Source organism: Nothobranchius furzeri, chromosome 5 (assembly GCF_043380555.1).
Source record: "Nothobranchius furzeri strain GRZ-AD chromosome 5, NfurGRZ-RIMD1, whole genome shotgun sequence".
Classification (NCBI taxonomy): domain Eukaryota; kingdom Metazoa; phylum Chordata; class Actinopteri; order Cyprinodontiformes; family Nothobranchiidae; genus Nothobranchius; species Nothobranchius furzeri.
The window spans coordinates 78,132,358-78,157,007 of NC_091745.1; the positions used below are offsets into that span (position 1 = coordinate 78,132,358).

Below are 24,650 nucleotides of genomic sequence, written 5' to 3' on the forward strand. Positions count from 1 at the left end.
TGTGAGTGAGTGATTATCAGTAATCAATAGAAGAAATCGTTCAAAGCTTCCGCACTCAGGCGAGTTGAAACCACAGCTGAAACTTCTCTCTGAGCCGTCTCCCCGCTCATCTCCTCCTGATTTCTCTCTCATCTTCGTGATCTCAGCCCTTTTTTCACAACAGCCTGCAGGTTTCTGTCTACCTCAGTTATCTGAGTGAGTGTTTGAGCTGTTGGTTGGCCCTCAGTGTACGCTGGACTCAAACCTACATTTAAAATAGTTGCTGGAGGTAGTCTGGAAACGGGGCTTTGGGGTGTTGTTCCTACTGAAACTAACAAGAAACGTATAAAGTTATCATTCATTTGAAGTGGGTTTCGATCAAAAAGGCATAGAAATAACATCGTACCTGTTGTAAATGTGCCTTGAGCCCTAGAGCCCCCCAAGTCGCTTTACAACACAATCAGTCATTCATCCATTCACACTCTAGTGGTGGTGAGCTACGATGTAGCCACAGCTGCCCTGGGGTGCACCGACAGAGGCGAGGCTGCCACACACACACAGGCGCCACCGGTCCCTCCGACCACCACCAGCAGGCGAGCTGGGAGAAGCGTCGACAGCGACAGACTGCGTGGATCGAGTCCAGAGGCGTCGGTTTTAACGGGGTGAATTCAGCCGGAGGAGAAAGTAGCTTCAGACCACAGGATCTGGAGTCTTACTTCCTGATATGTGGACATCTCTCCTCTGATTGGCTAACAGCAACACGACTCTACCACTGACTCTGCTCTGCAACGTTGATGTTTTATCTCCACTAATAACACAAGCCTGGAGGAGTTCTGCTGTGGGGTGGAGTTGCTAATGCTCACAGTTAGCTTCTACTAGCTGAGACGTTCTCTGCTGGACGCTAAACCAACAACAGCCTTCCCCGTCGTGAGTCCAGATGGGTGAGTCCATGAATGTAAAGTGACAGGGTGACGTAGATCTGTCAGGGTTTTCTAATCCTAGAGTTTCACCGTCTGTTTTCTACCAGAAGCTAACGCATGAATGTTAAAGGTATAGCGGAGGATATTTTCTTCCGGATGGATCAGCTGAACCATTGGTTCTCATTCCTGTCAATCATTCTGGCGAAGTTTTCACGCAAGGCCGCCGTTGTGTGCTTGTTCCTGGGTTAGTTTTCACTCCATGCACATGTGCATTCTGTCTGTATGTAGAGCGGCGCGCCTTCATTCCTCGCCGTTCTCACCGGGTTCTTTTGAAAACGGCTGAAAGTCGCGAGAGAATAAGTGTCTTTGACGTCTACGATAAGAAGAGAAAGGCCTCCGAAGTGAGAAACAGGACCAGAGTTTTTTCAGGAGAGTCTTTTCAGCGACGGCGTGTGCTGAAAGTGAAGGCCGGGCTTCCCCCAGACGCCTCCGTCGCCGGTTTTCTGCTCGACAGGTAAGCTATCCGGAGAATTCATTTCAGATTACCGCAAGAAGTGCTGCAGGGCCGGCAGCTACTTGCAAACAGAGCGAACATTATTTTCAAAACATGTAGAGAAATTCCTCCGGAGCACCTTTAAGCGACAGGGTGACGTAGACCTGTCAGGATTTTCTAATCCTAGAGTTTCACCGTCTGTTTTCTGTCAGAAGCTAATGCGGGAGATAGGTGTAGGAGACTATTTTCACGTCCAGTCAGCAGGAAACACCCAGAGTGACTGATTATAACCGAGGCAGTGCGATGGCTGACATCCACTGATAACCTAGCTCAAATGAATCTCCATTCATGTGTCTTCTGACGGACAATAGCAGCAGATTGAAACGAGGACCGCATCGACGGAAACTTAGGAACCTAAATCAGGCTTTTCATTATCGCCTTCCCTTTCTTCTTCCCTTCCACAGACTTTCATTCTCGCCCAGCTGCTTCTCTCTTTCCATCACACTCCCCCCAGTTTGACGCCCACTCCAGGAGCAGAGAAGCAGAGGGAGTGAGAAAGAGGGGGGGGGGGGGTAATGAAAGAAAGAGGAAAATAAAGGAAAAAGGATAAAGAGACGAGCGTGGATTCAAAGTGAAAGAGAATGGCATAAAAGCATAAAAGCATCTGCCATCTCCTCCGAGAAGGACGACGGGAAGACAGAAGCGAGGAACAGAGACGGAGAGAGGAATTCAGACCCGTGTAGTGAGACGACGCCGGCGGCGTGGACAAAAACGGAAGATCCTTTCAAACTTAAGACCTCAGACTAAAACAAGACACACCCAGTTTACTTAGAAGTACTACCTGTAAGCCCCACCCCCTCTGTCACATGATCAATGATCCATCTGGGACGAGCTGCAGGAGGGGGACTTTCATTTCCAGCTCATCAGATGAAGAAAACTCAGCCAGTGGGATGTGTCGGACCAGAAAGACGGATGGGACGAGGACGGTGGGATCGTTGCATCGGGGGGTGAGCACAAGGTGCTCGGAGGATCTTCAACGCTCCCAGAATAAACACACAATAGCAGCCAGGGGCCAGCTGGGCTTATTACACCGGCCATTACACAGACAAATGAGGTCCTGGCCTCCTACCGATTATCTGCCCCGCGTGTCCTCTGCATCGCCGCATTACATAACCCACAACGCCGGTCATCACAGTCCCCAGCGACACGCACGCAGGCAGCGCTGGTCGGCCGAGCTGCTGCCAAGTAGGAAATACGACCAACGCTTCGTCCACAAGAGCTCAGGGACGGGGTGTGCACGTGACCCGATTGGTGACCTTTGCACAAGACATGTCTCGTCGCGACTCGCTGACACGACAAGTTCTGGTCAAGCAGCAGCCGAGCTCGCAGATCCAACTGCCACCGTTGTGAGGCGTCTGAGGACTAGGGACGTCACATTAAAAGGTTTAAAGCTGCAGAGGAGCCGGACGACAAACGAGAGGCGCGGCAAACAGAAACAAGAACAGAATTGTTCAAACGAAGGCAGAACGGGAGAGTCGCCGATACTCAAGCCTCTAGGAAGGATTTTAAACACAGACTCTACCTTCTCTGTAGTACATGGATACTTTTACAGCAGAGGATAACAGATTTAACTGTATTATTTTCTGCTATTTCAGCTGTTAACTTTATTTTCTCTCCAAGTGTTTTTCTCCCCAGAAGAAGCTACATCAACGTTCTGCTGAGCTGTGGTGGCCTCATGGAGGGGGCCATCCTCTAGCACACTGCTGCTAACCACTAAAACATTCTCCCTCTCCTGCTAAAAACTTTAGGCTTTACTTGACGTTGGATGTGCTACTACTAGTTTACCCGTTTAATTATAGATCCACTAGGATAAATACAATAAAGTTTATCTCTCACCAAATAGAATATTTAGTAAGAAATCACAATGTAACCATAGACACATTCATGGACGTAATTATGGGGGGGGACAGGGGGGACATGTCCCCTCCACTTTTTCCAAAGTCAAGTTTTGACCCCTGCAACTTTTACCATCCAAAAACAATATTACGCTATATTAAATTGACACTTTTTGAGCTCTAGGACCAAGTGGAAAATAACCAGTTGTTGAAGCCTGTTTCCCATTAGAGCATACTGTAAAGATACAACAACAACCCCCCCCCCCCCCCCCCCCCCCGTGTCCCCTCCACTTCTAAAGTGAAAATTACGTCCATGGACACATTACTGTGTGTGTGTGTGTGTGTGTGTGTGTGTGTGTGTGTGTGTGTGTGTGTGTGTGTGTGTGTGTGTGTGTGTGTGTGTGTGTGTGTGTGTGTGTGTGTGTGTGTGTGTGTGTCGTGGAGGATGGCTGCTTATACTGAGCCAGGATTCTCTGGAGGTTTCTTCCTGTTAAAAGGGAGTTTTCCTCTCCACTGTCGCTTTATGCTTGCTCAGTATGAGGATTGCTGTATAGTCACTGATGCAATTTGCTGGGTTCCTTATATAGGAAACTTTATTTCTGATTGGCTTAATGAACTGACCTGAATTGGAATGTTTATTATGTGAAGTGCCTTGAGACGACTCTTGTTGTGATTTGGCGCTATATAAATAAAGTTGAATTGAATTGAATTGAATAGATGTGTGCATATCTGTACATTTCTCTGCAGTTCAACCAAATAAGGACTATGAGACCACAGCAGATCCTCTGTGAGGTCAAATGTCAGACTACAACGTTTACCTGTTACCCCTGCTACCCTGGTCCATGCTGAATGTCGCACTAGCCTGGACACTCCTGCCTGGTTCAACATGCACACGTAAAGCTGCATTAAACTGGCTTTTCGATCACGTCTACACAGTTTCCTAACGTCACCAGTGGGTGTAGCAGCCAGCTTGTTTGTGTTCTTCCTCACACGCTTCCTGGTGTGAACTCCCAAGCCTGAGGCGAGAGAACACCGACGACTTTTTGATGTCACCTTACAGGTTTGCTACTAAAACTTGGCTGAGATTTAGATCCTCTCAACTCCACCAAACAGGTCTTATTGTGTGGCTAACTACCGCAATCCATCTCCTCACCTTGGAGTAAACGCCCCACGACAGCTCCGTCTCAATCACCATGACGACGATGCCAAACATTCCAAAGATGAGGGCGTAGTCGCTTAGCCTCTTCCGCTTCTCGAACAGCGCCCTGCGGTGTCCCAGCTTATAGCCGATGTTTTGGTTCTTTCGCTTGGGGGCTTTGGAGGTGCTGCTCCTGGCTCCGGTGCCCACCGCGCCGACTCCGCCTTGCCTGCTGCCCCGTTCCGTCTGCGTCCGCCTGCTCTCCACTAGTGCGTGGTTCTGGTGATAGATAGACATTTGGTTGGATGTGGAGTCAGTGATGTCGTACCCTCTTCTGGGGTACGGCGAGTCTTCTTTGGAGGAGATCACGATCTCTGGGGGGCTCTGGACTGGGGGTTGGTGAGACGAGGACTGGGTCACCGAGCAGGTAGGCGCTGCGTCTCGCTGTTTGTCATGCCCACCAGAGGCTGTTGCTCCGGCAACAGCCGAAACGCCGCCCTCTTTGGTTTCACTGCTGCTGTCGGACTCGATGAGGTTTCTCCGAGAGGCGCTGAGGCGGCTCAGGGGCTTCATGACCCCGCCTGTGTACTTGCAGGAGCTCATGGCGATCTCTGTGAAGGGGTTACTGTCCCTGCGATGGACCAGAGGACTGGCCTGTCTGTGTTTGCTGCCCCGGTCTCTCTCCCTTTCACGCTCCATGGAGGGGGAGTGGGAGGAGTAGAAGAGGGCGTTGTAGACCGGGGAGTTGTCCCCGCTCAGGCTGTGCTGTGAACCCAGGCAGGACGAGAGCGGGGTGCTGGTTGGGTGCAGGGCGTTGGGGATGGGTGGGGGCAGAGGCTGGGCTCCGGAGGAGGACAGAGGCAACTTGGGGAGCGATGCTGGAGGCAAGTTGGGTGTGGCTGAGGATGGCGATGGGGTGCTGCCATTTAGACGGTCGATACTTGAACCTCCCGTGTGGTTGGAGTGGTTTGATCCTGGCTGGTTGCCAGAGGTGGAGGGATGGGGTATGCTGCCTAGAGGGAGAAGGAAGCGCTGGTCCTCATCCTCGCTCCCTCCCAGCAGAGCCAAGCTCAGAGACGGAGGAGGCTCCATGGTCAGAGAAGTGGCCAAGCACCTGTTCACAGTTGAGACAGAAAAATGAGAAAATATCAGAAACAAAGACTTTTCTTACCAACATGAAACAAAAGAGGCCTGAGAAGTGAAACAACTGGGTTAAATGTCTGCAGGCTGAGCGACAGAGCGGCTCCTTGTGTTATTCCTTCAGCTGCTCCGCCAGCGTCTCCGTTTCCACCTCCTCTCAGCATCACTTCCATTAAACGCCATCTGTCTGTCACTGATGTTCGTGTTTGTTTGTTTTCTAGCCAGGAGCAGGATGAAAATCCTTTCTCTGGTTTTTCCACCGTGGAAACGAGATCAAGCTCAGAGGCTGGAGGATCCGAATTTCACATCTGTCAGTTTCCATCACGGGAGAAGTGGTATTATCTTAAAGCCCGTGTTAACCATAAGTTGGCAGAGATTAGTTGCTAATGATGGATTCAAGGAGTAACCTAGTTTCCGTGTGATATAACCAGACACCTTCAGCCTCCCTCCCCATCCCCGGCTCTTCCTACCTCCGACCTCTTCGCTCTCGGTCCCTGTCCCCCAGGTTAGTTCCGTTGGATCACTGGCTGGTTGAAAACGGACCACCACACTTTTTCTTTTTCATGTTGTCACTGCCACCCCGTCCTCGTTCTGCTTCGCCGTCCTTTTCTTCGGGGTCCTCCACAGGTCTTCGCCTCGCCAAAAAATTGCGCGTGGCTCGCCGCAGATGCCGCGTCCGCGTGCGCTCACTCACAAGGCTCGGTCTGTCTCCCCTTCGATCGGCTCCGGCGCGTCGACGGTGCCCATTTCGATCCGCTTCAGGGACAATCGGAGCAGGATGAGGGGGAATAATCCATGGGGACTGGATTAGATCAGCCAACCTGTGGCTGCGCGCGTCCAAAACGTGCAGGAGGGGAAGGCAGGGTGTGAATCAACAGTCCAGAGATGAACAGTACATCCTGTGATTAAATATGTGACTACAGGACTCAATCTCCAGCTCTCCCGTCTCCCCGTTCACTCCTTCCTCCAACTTCTGCCTCCTTTCTCCGCCTCCAGACGCGCCGTGCGCTCCGATTGGACGGCATCAGAGCGCCGAGGAGAGCTGAAAACAGGTGGCAGGATTTGAGGAAGACGTGGCCGCCAAAATTGGGTGTTTCGTTTGTTGTGCCCGGGTTATTTCGGGGTTAATATTTGTACTGTAGCCTCGTGGCACGTGTTGCTGCTGTCTCTGCTGTGAAGGCAGAACCGCCCATCTGGTGGTTTACAGCACCTGTTGGAATGGACGCGCCCCTGCCAACTGCAACGTCAAAATCCGCTCAAACCAAAGCAAGAAAGCAACAAACAAAAAGAAGCATGGCAACATCACGATCTAAATCTGGAATGTGAGCAAGATGTGAACTTCAGAGGCTCCGACATTTAATCTGCAAAAAAGTCTAGCTCGGCTGCCTGGTCCTGAACGCATGGACGTAGTTTAGAAGTGGTGGTGGGGGGGGGGGGGGGGGCAGTGGGGGGCGTGTTAGGGTTAAGTATATAAAAACATGTATTAAACTACAATCTAGAGGCTCTTTTATGCAATGTAAGTGTAACCGGATTACAGGATACAATAAGATAATTAAAAGAAAAAATAAACAAATGGGCCAATAATTAGGTTCGGGGAGAATTGGAGGTTGTTTAAGAATGACTGGAGTCACGGGTATAGCATGAAACGGTTTATATACTAAATTTTAATAATAATGGGAAATATAACGCATAAAGATAACACACAAAAACAGATGAAAACAATCGACAATAGTAAAATGGTCGGTATGAGATTTGATCATATGAGTCACAAGTCAGCCGGCGTCAAGTCAAATCCCCACGCTTGGGGTGAAAGTCAGAGTCCGGTGGTGCGATTTTTTCCTACCACACCGTTGAGATTGTTCACAGAAGAGAGCAGTCTGCTCTTCAGTTACTTGAGATGTCCTGGTTCGTTCAGTGGTTAAGGCTCGCCATCTCCCTCGTCAGGAAGAAATCCAGTTCTCGTTCCAAGTGAGTGATCATAGGAGTCGGGATCAAACCCAAGGAAAAAAAAAAAACCAGCCAACGCGCTCCAACGGTTCCCTCCTACAGAGGATTGGTTCACTCTGTCGTCTCCACACAAATCGCGTTGGTTCCAAGTTCCTAGCTCTTATTAGAAGGAGTCAAGTCCGCCTCTCCCTCTATCTATGCGGCACCCAAATCAGGGTTCTTCACGGCCTCGACCGTTGTTTTTTTTTCTCTCTCTCTCTCTCTCTAACCGCTCAGTCTTTGCTTTCTGTATCTGCGTGCTGCACAGCCGTTTGTCTCTCCTCTCGCTCAGCTGCGTCGCACGGTTTTATTTCGCGGAGGCGGGACTTATTTCTCTCAGCCAATGAAATTTCAGATTCCCACCTGGACCAATAGTATACAGCTTTCCTCTTCTGTTTCTGTTAGTGATGTTCAAGATTCTTGTTTTAACCGATGTTTAATATTAAACTCGTTATTTTAGTTATTCACCCTTCCAATAATTCATTATGAAATTATCTATTAGTTAATTAGATATCTATTAATTAGTATTGTTAATTTCCTTAATTTATATTTTATATTTTATCTAAATTGAGGATGGATCATATTAGTAAGCCAATTAGTTAATACCTCATTAAGGTTCTAGCTTCTGGGTTACATCCTCCCCCATTAAATATCATGCACGTCCCTGTGCATTGTTTCTACGGGGTACACAACTTCTTGAGTAAGAGAGTCAATAAAAGCTTTATTAAGTCCTTGGAAAAGGGACCTAACTACGGTCACTAGTGGATTGCCCAATTGAGAGTAAGTTAGTCTTTGAGGAGGCTGACTACTTCGTTCAGATCTCCTGACATACATCTCTGGTTGCACAGTATCATGCTCATCCGTTTCGGTTTGATTCTCAACTGAGACAGGACGAAGTGAGCTCTCTGTTTCCGACAGAGCTGATGAGCTATTCTCTAAGACTTTGGTCTTTTCAGATGTATGTGTCTGATCGTGTATGATGGGTTCAAAACTTACATCACGTTGCTGCGACTTTAGGACACCATCCAATTGAGGTAGGTTTGTGTTAGTTTCATCCCCCGTTTCTACGTCAGGTAAGTATACTTCGTTTTTTTTCGTTTTTTCAGGTAAGTATGTTGCTGCTTCTTTCACTCTTTCAGGTAAGAATGTTTCGGTGTTGATGCCTTTGTCAAGTAAGGACAATTCAGCATTTTCATTACCAGCTAAGGTTGGTTCCTTGCGATCCCCTGTGTGTAAGGATAGTGTGTTTTGTTGTTGAATATTATTTACCGGTCCTGAATCTGCTATGAGTTCCCTATTTGGCAAGGTGACCGCTATTTGATAGGATGGTCGGTTTAGCACTTGTGGAAGATCAGAGTAATAAAACTCATCTACCTCTTCGTCAAGTGGCTCATCTGGGTCAGGTTCTAAGGCTGAACTCTGTCTTGTATGAGGTCTGCTAGGTTTCGTAACGCGTTCTGTTTCATTTTCTAATGAAGAGAGAAAACCACAAGGCAGTAAAAGATCTCTGTGGAGTGTTCTGTTGGGTCCTTCTCCGTTCTCTGGTTTTACAGTGTATACTGGCAAGTTTTCCATCTGTTTGAGAACTATATACACTGTTTGCTCCCATTTGTCTGCTAATTTATGCTTTTCTCTTAAGCGAAGATTTCGGACTAAAACACGATCTCCCACACCTAGTGTGGACTCACGAATGTTTCTGTCGAACCGTTCTTTGTTCTTCCTCGCTGTTTTTTGAGAGTTTTTTATGACAATGTCATAACTCTGTTCCAGATGACTCTTCAGTTCTTTAACATACTGAGAATGAGTTATAGAGGGCTTGTTCAAATGCGGTAACCCAAAGGCAATATCTATAGGCAACCGAGGCTGCCTACCGAACATTAGCTCGTAGGGAGAGTATCCCGTCACGTCATTTTTTGTACAATTGTACGAGTGAGTAAGTGGTTTTACAAAATCGCGCCAGTGATGTTTCTCAGTGGCTTGTAAAGTTCCCAACATGCTGAGTAATGTACGATTGTACCGTTCAACGGGGTTGCCACGAGGGTGATAAGGGCTCGTTCTGACTTTACGGATACCAAGTAAAGAACAAAGTTCCTTGATTGTACGTGATTCGAAATCCCGTCCCTGATCACTATGAAGACGCTCAGGAAACCCGTAGTGGACTAAAAAATGTTCCCACAGGTTCTTCGCGACGGTGGTGGCTTTCTGATCTTTGGTTGGGATGGACACTGCATACTTTGTAAAATGGTCTGTAATCACTAAGACATCTTTAGTGTTCTTACTGTCTGGTTCTATGGAGAGAAAATCCATGCAAACTAACTCCATAGGTCTGGTGGTGGTAATACTCACCATTGGAGCAGCTTTGTCAGGGAGGGCCTTCCGACGGATACATCTTTCGCAAGTTTTAACTTTGATTTCGATATCACTAGCCATTCTTGGCCAGTAAAAACGGGACCGAATGAGATCTGTCGTACGTTCAACCCCAAGATGCCCCATATCATCATGTAGGCTTTGCATGACTGTTGAACGTAATGAATCAGGCAAGACTAACTGCAATGATGTCTCTGGTCCTAATTGGCGTCTCCGGTACAGTAAATCATTTTGAAACTCAAACCGTTTCCACTCTCTCAAAAGGTTAAGAACCACCGGGGGTTCTGCAATAGTATCAGTTGGCGGTTTATTGTCAGTCATAAGCAGCTGAATGACTCGGCCAATGGTTGGATCTTTCCTCTGCAAGGAGACAAGGTCAGCATGGTTATACTTGGGCACAGCAAAGAAACTGTCACTATTGTCTTCCAACTGGAATAGGTCTGGAATGGCCGCTGCAGACATGGCAAGTGACTGAACTAAACCACAAGGAGAATCAGTCTCATCCAAGACCATGTGCTTTTGGCATGTTGCCTTCACTGCTTCGGCTTGAAGTTGAAGCTCGACTTCTTTGACAGAGGATAAAAGATGAGATCGGAACTCATCTAGTCGTTGACATTCCTCAGTGAATTTTGAGTTGTCTTCAGGTTTATCATGCAGCCTCCTAGACAGGCCATCCGCGTCAACGTTCTGTGTACCTGCACGGTATCTGATGTCAAAATTATAGGTGGACAACGCAGCTAGCCAACGATAGCTCGTTGCATCGAGTTTTGCCGTTGTTAAGAGGTAAGTTAACGGATTATTATCAGTAATGACAGTGAATGTGTTCCCATACAAATAGTCATGAAACTTATCTGTTATGGCCCACTTTAAGGCTAGAAACTCCAACTTGTGCGCAGGGTACCTAGTTTCACTAGAGCTTAAACCGCGACTTGCATAAGCGATTACCTGTGTGACACCGTTTTGCACTTGGTATAGCGCTGCACCGAGTCCGGTCGTACTAGCATCTGTGTGTAATAGATATGGGAGTTTTGCGTCAGCGTAGCCAAGAACTGGTGAAGTGGTAAGTTTTTCAATAATAGTTTGAAAGGACTTCTCACAGTCTTGGCTCCAACGATTCCCAAAGGGTTCTTTGGGGTTCAAGTACTTTGATCTACATGGTGGTGTTTTAAAGTTTTTCCGTTTGGGTGGATAACCAGCCGTGAGAGATGTTAGTGGCTTGACAATATTTGAGTAATCTTTAACGAAGCGTCGGTAATAACCGGTAAATCCTAAGAAAGATTGGAGTTCCTTCAAAGTCTGAGGCTTCGGCCATGTTTTGAGTGCTTCCACCTTATCTGGATCGGTTTTTATGCCATCTCGAGATACTATATGTCCAAGATAATGCACAGATGTCTGGAAAAAACGACACTTATCTGGTGATAGCTTGAGTCCGTATTCTCTAAGCCGTTCAAGAACGTGAGAAAGTCTGGTTTCGTGTTCTTCCAAGGAGTTGGAAAAGACGATCAAGTCGTCTAGGAAAACTAACACTTCCTTCAGATTAATGTCCTTCATACACTTTTCCATAACCCGTTGGAAAGTGCTTGGAGCATTTGTTATTCCTTGTGGCATACGGTTAAATTCATAAAACCCAAACGGGCAAACAAAAGCAGTTTTAGGTTTATCCTTTTCACATATCTCTATTTGATAGTAACCTGACTTGAGGTCCATCACAGAAAACCACTGTGATCCAGCGAGAGCAGAAAAGGACTCCTCCAAGTTAGGCAGGGCATATGCGTCGCGAATGGTTTGCAGATTAAGCTTTCTATAGTCTATACATAGACGTACCTCACCATTCTTTTTCCGAACTACCACTATTGGTGAGGCAAATGGAGACTCCGACTCTCTTATTATACCGGTTTCCAAGAGGGCTTCCAAATGTTTTCTCACGACTTCATAATCATGTGGATGGATCGGCCGAGATTTCTGTTTGAATGGGGTCTCGTCTTTTAAGTTGATGTGATGTCTTATCTGTTGTGTATGACCAAAATCAAGATCGTGGTGCGAAAACACATCGGAGTAAGTGTTAAGTTTGTTGGTGATCCTCCCTTTCCATTCTTCGGACAAGGGCGAAGTACCGAAGTCAAAACTGAGAGGAGGGTTTGAAGGTGAAGTCTGTTGCTGCGAACTACACGCCGCAAGTACTTTCTGATCACTTTTGTCAGGTTCTGGATATGGCATAACACGATCGGCTTTAACTAACTCAGCGATCACACAGTTAGTGGGTAATGTGATGTCATGGTTAGTTTCGTTTCTTAGTACAACAGGTACTTTGTATGGACCATGTGAAGGTAAGGAAATGAGGCAACAGTCTACAATTATACCCCCTGGTAGAGAACCATTGGTGGGTTGTTCAATGAGTGCATAAGGCTCATGCTTGTTTTGGCTGGGTTGCATAAACCCTTCTAGTAACAGTTTTTTATTTGCAGGGAGAACTTCTTGGGTTCTCCCTCGAAGCTTCACCACACCAACTCGTCCATCTTTGCTTTGTTTTTTTCTGACTGCTAAGGCTTTTAGCACGTGTTGGTACCCATAAGAGAGTGCCTTGGAATCAGGTAAGTTATTGGCAGACAATTGCTCATACAAAGGATCGAGTGTGTTTGTGCCAATGAGTAGTGGTGTATCAGAGTTTGAGCTTATATCCGGAACCACTAACGCAAGGGTAGGTAACTCAAGTCCAGACTGATCGAGCTCTTTTGGAAATGTGACACTTATCTCTATGTATCCTAAATAAGGAACTGCTTGACCGTTTGCGCCCTCGACTTCTAACAGATTACTGATGGGTTTAATTGAGAGGTCAGGTAAGTGTTCTTGGTAAAAAGAATTGACAATGGTGGTTACCTGGGACCCTGAATCCAGTAAACAATTACATTCAACACTGTTAACTGAGACTGTAGCTGTGCATCGCCCACCCACTAATCTTTTGGGAAGTTTTGGCACTGAATGAGCATGAACTGGCTTGCAAAAAAGTCTCTCTGTCCTTTCCTTAGAGGGACTTGGTTCTACTTTAGCACCTATCTGTCCCACGATAGGAGCTTCTACCGGTTTAAAGGAGGAGACTGAGCAATTGGCTTTGACATCTCCCACTCGCGCTGCTTCTGTCTAAGAGCAAGTCTTTTAGTTGCAACTAGTGCTGGATTTGGCTCGTTGCTACAGCTAGAAGCTATGTGCCCATCTTCTCCGCACTTAAAACAGTATCCAGGCTTTGGTCTGGGCACCACTGCTGTTATCTGCTGAATCTGTTTGGGCTCATCTGGAATTTTAGTCCCCACACGGGGTTTTGACTCTTTTTGAGTTTTCTTTGCCTTTTTATCTGTGTTGTTAACCTTAAGCTGTGCAATTTGGCTCCTGAGCTCAGCGATTTGTTTGCGTAAGTCATCACAGTTATCATCTATTTCCAGTTCACAAGTGTTTTTACTCTGAGAGCATGTTGTTTGCACATTTGAATACACTCTAGTTCGTTGTGCCCCTAAGTGTTGTTTCATGCGTGCTGCTTTAGTAGCCTGTTTGTCTTCTTCAGTGCGCAGTTTGAGGAGAAGTGCTGTAAAATGAGGCGGGTTGTCTTTCTTTTGTTCGAGTTGCAGGTTTGAAATCAGCGAGCTGTCCCAACAGCCTCTGCAAAACTGCTTGAGCAGCTGCTGGTCGGCGTCACTGGAGGAAATTCCATTCCTCTGAATAACTAGGTTTAACAAGGTGTATAACCTCTGAAAGTAATCGGAAGGTTTTTCACCACTGTCCTGGTTTGTGTTTAAGAAGCGAGCAAAGAGCTCGTCGCCGTCTTCGACAGCCGCGTAAGCTGAATCGAGATGTTCAAGGTACGTTTCCGGGTCGGATTTTGGACTAAGAGCTTTAACGATGCTCGCTGCTGGGGCTGACAGACTCTCCACGATTCTTCGTACAATTTGGGACTTGGTGAGTGAAGGATCATTTATGCATAACACTACACTACTACGCCAAGTATCATAGTCAGTTTCAAAAGAAGGGTGTGGAACTCGCCCTGAGAACGGTTTTAGTCTGTATTGTGAAGTAGGCGGAGGGATAACCTCACTGCTTTTAACAATGTGTTCCACAATAACTCGCTGAACCTCAGGTGTGTTTAAAAGATTTGGTGGAATGCAAGGGTTTTGTTTTCCAGTCTCTGTAGGTGGACAATTGTCCTTTGAGTTGTTCATATAGTTAACTTCTGGTGTTAAAGGCAGGGAATATGTAACTTGGTCACTATGGAGCATTGGCTCTGGTTCAGTGACTGGTTCAGATGCATGGGTATCCCTTCCTAAAGATTCCCCAATTTTTGCCAGTTCCTCCATTAGAAGGTCTTTAAATGATTGATTGCTACGCGCAGCTATGTCCCTGAGCTCTGACAGATAGGCATCAGTGGCAGATGTGCTAGTTTCTAGACTGTACGCGCTGGCTAGGTCTTGAATATGGAAGAAAACATCTGGGTTCCTAGTACAAGGTTTGTCATAGGGTAAACATTGTTTCTTTAATTCCTTAACAGTGGCTTCATGTTGAAACTCCACAATAATCTGATCACAGTTTGGTAACTTAATGCGCCTGTTAACTGGTCCGAATCCTTCCATAAACCCAAAGACTTCGTTATCAAGGTCTGTATCAGTTAACCCACTGATTAAAACAGCATTTGAAACTTTGACCTTTTCTGTTTTCACAACTTCCATTTTAAAACACTCAAAAGTACCAATAATGTCAAAATGGCAAACCACTGTGACCTCCAGGCACTCTTATGATGTCAGTCAATGGTTAGCTAAGGTAACAACTCTACAATTCTCCTGGCTGGCTCGCCAAGTTTTATGTAACCGGATTACAGGATACAATAAGATAATTAAAAGAAAAAATAAACAAATGGGCCAATAATTAGGTTCGGGGAGAATTGGAGGTTGTTTAAGAATGACTGGAGTCACGGGTATAGCATGAAACGGTTTATATACTAAATTTTAATAATAATGGGAAATATAACACATAAAGATAACACACAAAAACAGATGAAAACAATCGACAATAGTAAAATGGTCGGTATGAGATTTGATCATATGAGTCACAAGTCAGCCGGCGTCAAGTCAAATCCCCACGCTTGGGGTGAAAGTCAGAGTCCGGTGGTGCGATTTTTTCCTACCACACCGTTGAGATTGTTCACAGAAGAGAGCAGTCTGCTCTTCAGTTACTTGAGATGTCCTGGTTCGTTCAGTGGTTAAGGCTCGCCATCTCCCTCGTCAGGAAGAAATCCAGTTCTCGTTCCAAGTGAGTGATCATAGGAGTCGGGATCAAACCCAAGGAAAAAAAAAAAAACAGCCAACGCGCTCCAACGGTTCCCTCCTACAGAGGATTGGTTCACTCTGTCGTCTCCACACAAATCGCGTTGGTTCCAAGTTCCTAGCTCTTATTAGAAGGAGTCAAGTCCGCCTCTCCCTCTATCTATGCGGCACCCAAATCAGGGTTCTTCACGGCCTCGACCGTTGTTTTTTTTCTCTCTCTCTCTCTCTCTAACCGCTCAGTCTTTGCTTTCTGTATCTGCGTGCTGCACAGCCGTTTGTCTCTCCTCTCGCTCAGCTGCGTCGCACGGTTTTATTTCGCGGAGGCGGGACTTATTTCTCTCAGCCAATGAAATTTCAGATTCCCACCTGGACCAATAGTATACAGCTTTCCTCTTCTGTTTCTGTTAGTGATGTTCAAGATTCTTGTTTTAACCGATGTTTAATATTAAACTCGTTATTTTAGTTATTCACCCTTCCAATAATTCATTATGAAATTATCTATTAGTTAATTAGATATCTATTAATTAGTATTGTTAATTTCCTTAATTTATATTTTATATTTTATCTAAATTGAGGATGGATCATATTAGTAAGCCAATTAGTTAATACCTCATTAAGGTTCTAGCTTCTGGGTTACATAAGGAATGCAGAACTGTCAAGTACACGTTACTATGTATCAGCCAATAAGGAGCCTAAAGCTTGGTTTATGCTTGACGCATGTACTTTCCGCGCGGTAATGCGGCTCGCGGATGGAACTAGCTTCACAACTTGCAGCGTTTATGGTTCGTGCGGCTCGTCTCTGCGGTGAGCCAATATTCTCCCAAACTGTAGGGGGCAGCATGGAGCTCTACGGCATGCATCCAACACTACACCATAGTAGAAGTAGAAATTACTGTTTACAACATGGCATTCCAGCATTTTTAACAGCGTCCTCATCTTTTCCGACAGTGCAAGCTATTTCTCTCCAAGAATTATTAACAACATGTTGATCACGGTGATCTCTGAGAGCGGAATCATACAAATGTCTGTATTTACGAACCCCTGCCATACTAGTTCTTGCCAGTCCGCCATGTTTTTCCGCGTCCATCCGTCCGCGTGGTTAGAAATTTTCCGAGGTGCGCGTTGCGGAAATTTTGGGCCGTGCGGAGACGCGGTGGAGGGGCGTGGTTGTTAAAATGACGCAAAATGACGCAACTTTTCCACGCGGAGCCGTGCGGACCTCGCGGACGCGTCAAGCATAAACCAACCTTAAGTCTCCTCCCCTTCCGGTCGGCTCACGGATCCGCGGAAGAACTACAAAATGAATGCAAGCCAACGGGGCTAAAAACGCTATTTTCTAATTCGCTTTGCCTTACGCCCTGGATCACACATATGTTGTACTGCAATTTAAATGAAAAGTAATGATGGGTGTTTAGATCACACCACGTACTTTGAGATTATCAGTGTGTAAATGTTCGTAATTAGCATGACTACACACCAGAAATCGGCACGTCGCATATGTGATGTCACCACATGATCTCCTCCCCCCTAGCGTAGCTGCTACTCACCACATGACCAGACATGGTGGTTCTTTCCTCCTGTGGGAAGTTTGCTGAACTTACAGCCCTTTTCCCTCAGTTTTCTCCATGCCTGGTTCGATGACGTCACTTTTGTGAAGTGCATTTGTAGTCCTGGACTTATTAATTTCACACACAAACTAAAACGTTTGGACTCAGAAAACGGTGACTGGTGTTTAGTACTATCTCGTTTCCTCTGGCATCGTGGGTTTCTGGTTCTGGCAGAAGCATCTCAGGGAAGACACCTGAGGGGAGGGGTGAGTGTTCTGTGACCGTGTTTGCGTTCAAAACCTAGCTTGTTCTGTAGATTCGCTATAACAGCTTTAATATTTACAGTTTATTATTAAAAAAATCAAAGGAAACTATGTTTTGTTCAGGCTTTTCAGTTTAAATTCTTAGTAGGGTTGTCACGGTAACCGGTGTAGCGTAAACCCCGGTAAAATAGTTGACAATAATAACCGTCTTGCTTTTTAAAAAATATATTATCTCGGTGGATTAGCGTGGCTGCGGTGTAGGCGCGGTGACCCTTACCAGCCACCGTATCATCTGCTGAAGTTGCCGGCGGCACATGCGCACTTTGTTGTTTACAACCAAAACTTTCTTGAAGCTAAAGCTGAAATAATGGCCAAAGGAGGAGACGGCAGCGCTCAGGACATTTATTATCCCTCAAAGAAGACAAAGTGGGAAGTACGGGCATCTTTTGGATATTTGAAGAATGCCGAGGGACAGTTGATAGAAGACGGCTATCCTGTTTGAAGCACGTGCAGAAAAAGTGTCTGTGAAAGGCAGCAACGCTTCAAATCTCATGACACATCTGCGTGACCATCACCCACAACTCTACAGTCAACGCCAGGCAAGCTAACGTTAGCGTTTTAGCTAAAATGCGTGATCCGAGGATTTGGGTTGAGGGAGAATGCAACGAGTCGCTATATAAAGCAGCCGCAGCGCCGCTACCTGCATATAAACCGTGTCGCGGACACCCCCATGTTGAAATGACGCTATGCATTACGGGGCTCCCAGGGGCAGATAAGAGTTGGTCTCTCTCTGAGAATAATTATGAATTTAACAACAATTACTGCCTGATGACATTTTCCCACATCTGCAAAGCTCACTGGAAGGACACAAACCCAGGACAATATTTTCCTGACATACAGGGTTTATGTAGTTGTCTGAAAATGAAACACATTTAAAAAAATACTGCAATAATACCGAAAACCGTGATAATTTTGGTCACAATAACCGTGAGGTTAAATTTTCACACCGTGACGACCCTAATTCCAAGTATTTGAGACACTCAAAGATTCGTCATCAGCCCCCACCTAGATGCCATAAGTGGGTACTGAAGTTTTTGCCTGTGTGAGTGTTTGATTTTCCATTTTTTAGCAAAATGATTCATGAATCACCAGAAATTAGTTTTTAGAGGATATCCCAGAAAGTGTTTGTCCGACTGATTGGAGTCTATTTAAAGAGCAAGTCACCCCCAAATCAAAACTGTAAATAAACAAGTGTCTAATAGCGCCACTGCCAGGGGCGGCGTTAGGCCCGGCTACTTGGGCTCAAGCCCGGATGTTTTATGAAAAGCCCCGGATCTAAAACGTGGAAGTAACATGCAGTACCAAAGTCCAACAGAGAGGGAGCAGCTGGCAGTAGTTTGAATACAGCCTGCCTGAGCCTCCACCACTGAAGAAGAAGCCCTTCAGCAGCCGCTTCTTCTACACTCTCTGCCTGAAACGCATGAGTGAAGATGGACATAAGGACGTTTTTTAGACCAAAAGTACGACAGAACCCCAGCTTTGATGAGACTGGTGTTGACTCAGGTTTGTGAGTCTTATTTGAAAATAATTGTGAATTGTGTGTACTGAAACTTTAATTTCCCTCTGGGATTAATAAAGTATTGATTGATTGATTGATTGATTGATTGATTAATTGATTGATTAATTTGTGATATATATATGATGTTGACTAGTGCGTGTCACGTGTGTGTGTGTGTGTGTGTGTGTGTGCACGCGCGCGTGTTAAGCCCCCGATCATCTTCAGTCCTAAATCCGCCCCTGGTCACTGCTAAATAAATCTGCATATTGATTTGCATAGCCAAACTACTTTTACTGACCTTTGACTTTTATTAAGGATTCGGTGTAAAGTTTTATAAGCGAGGCCTCTGTACTCCAGTCCCTGCTCCGGTAACTAACCAGTGATGCTCGCCACATCCTCCGGTGGAGGATACCAACTTCTGCCTTCCTCCAAATGACCCTTGCCTTTGCACTGATCTTGTCTTCGAATTGTGGGTTTGTGTTAGTGGAGTTGTTCAGCGTCTGGAACAGCCACAGAGACAGAAAACACAGGATGAAGAGGAGCACAACAACCCAGGCGCCTGCTTCCTCCCAGATGTGACTGCAGCTCTGGGTTCCTAACGTAAATCATAACAATAGTAATAATTCTCCTACATGTGAGCTTAGCTTTAAACTTTGACATGAAAGGCTGTGGGTGATGTGTTTACTTCCAGTGATTGATGGGCCTTTTAGTTCCTAATAAAACTGATTCGGTTGTATTTCATAAACTCAAAGCTAATTAATTATAACATTTATCTTCTCAGCCTTTTAACTGTCGAGACCACTGGTTTCCAAATGTACTCTCTGAACCCCCCAATGGAAATAAACACATTTTATGACGATTACATTTATTTTATTGACCAAGTTCTCTGAGAAGTAACCGTTAGCATTAGCTACTCCACCACATAGCAGAACTTCTTTGGGCTTGTGTTATGTGTGGTCTAGAGCCGTGTGGGAGCAGATTAGAGAGCTTCCTTATAACAGGTGACAGACGCGTCGTGTCCAAGCTGCTAAATGCAGCCAAATGCTAAAAACATTTATAGACCTGATGCTGGTGCAATGTGGACCGCATTAATCTGTCAGTGCTGATTAACATTTTAATAACATTTTTGGGTTTGTGTTATTGTTCAGATACACGACGGTCATGTCTTAAAATCTCTAGCTGCGACTTCATCAGAGTCTTTCTTGGGACTTGAAATAACCAGAATGTGCTACTTCTGCCCAAGGCGGGTTTGTGATGGGTCAGTGATGGAGAAAGGCTGGTTCAACAAGCTGGAAACTCTCCAGATCAAGGCCTGGGGAAAGGTCAAAGATCACCAGAGTGCTGCTACGGACCAAAGCTAATGACTTATTTCACTTCATTAAAGGGGCATTAAGGAAGTATGACAGCCAAAACATGTATAGAAATAATAAATGTCTTCTTCATACATTCTCCTGCAATGCCCTGGTCCTGTAGAATGAGCCCTGGCATTTTTACTGTGATTGCCTGTTTTTCTGTAAAATCACAGAAAAAGAGAGATGCTCGGGTCGAGCAGGCTGCTTCATGCGCGTTCACGCTCAGGCATCGCCCGTAGCATTTGCTATCCGTAGCTTTAGCAGCAGAGAGAGAGGCAGTGCCACTTTGTCGCTGTTCCTAACGCCTAGTGACAAAGCTAGCTACATTTCTGAGGACCCTTAGCTACTTTCTGTAGAACTTTCTTCTAGATATTTCCTGCTAATTAGCAACAAAATAGCCATTTTCACTCCGAACCGTTCTTTGGTTTGACGTTGTTTCAGCTGTCATCAAGGATATAAATGTTACAGATACAAAGAATGTCACTGGCACTTTAGCTCACCTAGTAAGACGTTGGACTCCGTGCAGAAGACCTGGGTTTGATTCTGGATGTGAACATAGTTTATTTAGAGTTTCTTTTTTACATTAATGGTATATTTTTTTACAGTAAGATGCCCAAATTTTTATTTGAGACTCGCCGAACGGCATTGAATTCACAGATAAAAAAGTTGTGGGTTCAACTTTCATTTTGGAACAATTTTTCAAGCAAGGGAAGGGAATGATCTGAGCATGCAGGAGGACTGACCCATCATAAACCTTTGTCAGCTGTGCTGAAGAGAAAGGTACAGAACCACATTATTTAATTAATTAGCTGCGCGTTCTCCTGTCCTCTGTCCTCCGGGCCCCCCCACACACACACACACACACACGGGACTGTCTCAGCTGTTATTGTCGTTAAGGAGTGTGCACGTACAGCATGCGCGCCTCGTGCACGAGCCTACTATTGAAGCTGCCGTTACGCTTTTGGCCTGAGGGGGCAATCGCGAGCATAAAAATTCAAAACTCCGTAAAGTCCCTTTAAATGAAAGCGGTGAGGAGGAACATGCAATAGATGTATGGAGGCACATTGCTGCCACTTTTGCAAAAGTAAATCTGAACAGTGTCACGTATAAAAATATACAGATTTCTATGACTAGAACCAGAGCTGTCACAGGTAACAGGTTACAGGTGCGTGCTCACTCCCTCTAAACAGTTTAAAAACTTGTGAACACACAATCTGGGCACACACATCAAACGCATCAACAAGATACACGGGAGTAAATCACGTGAAAAATACTTTATAAGGAGACATTTCTGTATTTCTACTTTTTGGCCTCTCTTCGTTTTTCATCCTCCACTCGATGTCTGTCTGTTTGAACTATAAATGTTTCAATGATGATACAAAATTATTTATAATATCACATTTGATTAATTACATTAATGATAAAAACAGTACATGCATTAGATTAATCTCAGAATCAACGCCTGGCTAATAAACAGGTCTCCACCTGGATCTAACTGGTCAAACAGGAAGGAACCTCCTAGTGGATAATTACCGCACGGGCGATTATGCAACAAGTTACTTAACCCAGCTGGTGCAACGAGCTGCTTCTCATTTCTTAAACAACCAGGTGGAAAGACGCATCTGGTGGTGGAGAAGATGCTAGTCTGTGTGAGAAGGGTCAGGTCGTCGGCATCAAGCAGAGAAAACATCTAAGGAGATGCAGAAACGACTAAAACTGGGTTCAGAACTGTCCAACGCTTTCTTATAACTGGTCTGATGAGTCCAGATGGACCCTGGTCCAGAGTGATGGCGCATCAGGGTAAGAAGAGAGGCAGATGAAGTGACGCACCCATCATGCCTAGTGCCTACTGTACAAGCCTGTGGGGGCAGTGCTATGATCTGGGCTTGCTGCAGGTGGTCAGGTCTAGGTTCAGCAACAGGATGTGCTCCAAGAACGAGGTCAGCTGACTACCTGAATATCCTGAATGACCAGGTTATTCCATCTTCCCTGATGGCACGGCCATATTCCAAGATGACAGGGCCAGGATTCATCGGGTCAGATAGTGAGAGAGTGGTTCAGAGTCCAGATCTTAACCCCACTGAGAATCTTTGGGATGTGCTGCAGAAGGCTTTGTGCAGCGGTCAGACTCCACCATCATCAGTGCAAGATCTTGGTGGAACATTAATGCAACACTGGATGGAGATAAATCTGGTGAAGCTTATTAAAACAACGCCACAGCGAATGTGTGTCGTAATCAAAGCTAAAGGCGCTCCAATGAAATATTAGAGTGACCTCTTTAGTGGTGGCGACATTTTTTTGGGCGGGGTGGTGTGTTATACAATCACACAGTCATCAGCGTTCCTTTATCAATAATTTACTAATAAATGCAACGTAGCAAAAGGATCAATTTTCACCCATATGTTGATCAACATAATAACCTTTCATCTACAGAAATAAATCCACTTTCTGTTTGGTCTTCCAGAACCAGAAGGTTCTGCTCAGCGCATGGTGACATATAGAAGACTCCACGATTTTACAGTTATAAGTTAAATAATCACGTGTGATGAATGAACAAGATGATTAAAATCAAATGTGTGAATAATCTGTGCTTAAATCCATAAATTTGAAATGAACATTTTTCTTACAATGATCCATTTAAATCACAAATCCGTGTGATCGAACAAGTTAATCGTTGTTTACACTCATACACATTACAATAAAATGCATATTAAGGTTAAAAACATCTTTGTATCTGAGGAGGGCGTGGCTTTTTGAGGGATGTTGGTAAACACTCGGAAACGTGGCACATTCTGATTGGCCAAACTTGGCCAGAAATCATAACAAAGTGGTTTAATAAATCAAGAATTACTTCCTGATTAATTCAGTTTCTCGCTGACCCTCGAACCGGCCAAGTCGGGATATTAGCCTTTTTGAAGCCATCTTCTCCTTTGACCTCCTGTCAAAGCTTCTCTGCGACGCTGCGGCTGAAACCAGACAACCGGCTCTTCTAAGCCCCAAGCAAACATCAACCTTATGGGCTCGACACACGGGAGGCGACATCGCCTCTCCTCCATTCATTTTCAATGAGACATGGGCGACAAAGCGATAATCGCGGGTCTCCCTCCTACCAAGCGAAACGCGAAAATCGTGCGTGTGAAATTTTGCGCTCGTGCACGTGTCGTGCACAGGCGACCCAGCGACGTGATCACAGAAAGTTGAAATATTTTCAACTTTTCAACGCTGTCGCTCGGACGAGGACCAATCAACGGAGGTTTCATTCACTGACCAATGAGCGGACAGGATGCTCCGTACACCTCCGAGCAAACATGGAGGAGAAGTTGATTATTATTATGTTTTATAGTAAAATCAGAAGTAAGATTTCACATAACTCTAGCAGCACCTTGTGAAACATCATATCTACCGCTTTTTTAACTCTGAACCGCTTAAATAACCTTAATTCCCTCCAACCTGACGCAGCCAAGCAACGGAAGTTTCGATTTCTCCATGGAACAGAACGCGTAGACGGCTTTGCCGCTGGCCGCTGCCGCGGGTCGCCTCCGGTGTGTCAGGTAATAAAAGCGACAGCGACAAATTTCGCTGATCGCGGTCATTTGTCGCCTCCCGTGTGTCGAGCCCCTTAGACGCGAATTAGCATTCCAGCTTCCTGTCTTCACCTCAAGGAATCTCAGACTGGACGGGTCCTATCGGAGCTGCCTACGGGTTCTTTATATCAAAGTTCACTCCACCGGCATTGACCATCGACCCCCCGGATTGAACGAGAACCTCCACGCCAAGGGTGCGTAGACTTGGCACGAGAGATTGCGTCTGATGTTGTTTTTAATAAACAACTCTAGTTTATAACAAACAACGAATTCTTTTACACCCAGAGTTCACAATTTCTCTCAGATACAAAAAACTACATACACAACATCTAGCTTCCACCACACCACCTCTCATTATTCATATCTTGTCATGCATACATTATTGGTTTAGGAAAAATAATTAAATTAATTTTAGAAACGATCTACTCACTCTGTCTGAATTAATACGAAGTGTGTTTATGGTCCCTGAAGAAGCAAAGAACCCCAGAATCTTCTGATTAAACATTCAAAGATCAATCACTGTGTTACTGCAGTTAGAGGCTGGCTGTCGGAGAACTTCCTTCGCCTTAATGAAAACAAGACCGACGCCATTCTTTTTAATCCAATCAATCCAAAGCATGCACCTGGTGACTCCCCTCTACCGTTTTTAAATGTGAAATCTTGTGTAACCGGTCTGGGAGTGAAACTTAACTCTGATCTGTCAGTGAGTTCACAAATTAACACTACAGTCAGGTTTTGTTTTCTTCAACTACGTCGCATCTCACGTTTAAAGTCAATAGTCAAAACGACCACATCTGGAGTCTGTCGTTCACGCCTTCGTCACCTCACGTTCAGACTATGCCAACTCAGTTCTTATTGGTGTCAGTGTCTCAGCTATTGAGCATCTTCAGAGAGTACAGAATGCAGCGGCTAGATTTCTGACGAACACCTCTAGACGCTGTCACATTTCACCCGTCCTTGCACGCTTGCACTGGCTGCCTGTTAAATATCGTATCCAGTTTAAGGTTTTAACCGTTGTTTACAACACCCTGAATGGTCAAGCCCCTGCTTATCTGTCAGAACTGCTTAAGCCTTATCCTCCACCCAGAAACCTGAGATCAGCAGATCATTTGCTTTTGTGCA

At 45.4% G+C, this 24,650-nt stretch overlaps 1 protein-coding gene across 2 annotated transcripts in view; it reads right to left on the reverse strand.

Moving 5' to 3' along the window:
- kcnn3 (potassium intermediate/small conductance calcium-activated channel, subfamily N, member 3) overlaps window positions 1–24,650 on the reverse strand; it is a 150,053-nt gene that overhangs the window by 119,981 nt on the left and 5,422 nt on the right. Inside the window, exons 1-2 of one of the 2 annotated variants that reach the window (XM_015950418.3) lie at window positions 6,036–6,572; window positions 4,441–5,539 (exon numbers count right to left, since the gene is read on the reverse strand). In XM_015950418.3, coding sequence (XP_015805904.1) covers window positions 4,441–5,517 — 1,077 coding nt within the window. In that variant the 5' untranslated portion in view covers window positions 5,518–5,539; window positions 6,036–6,572. Of the gene's footprint in view, window positions 1–4,440; window positions 5,540–6,035; window positions 6,573–24,650 lie in introns of those variants that run through there. The other variant, XM_070551185.1, reaches the window with a different exon arrangement.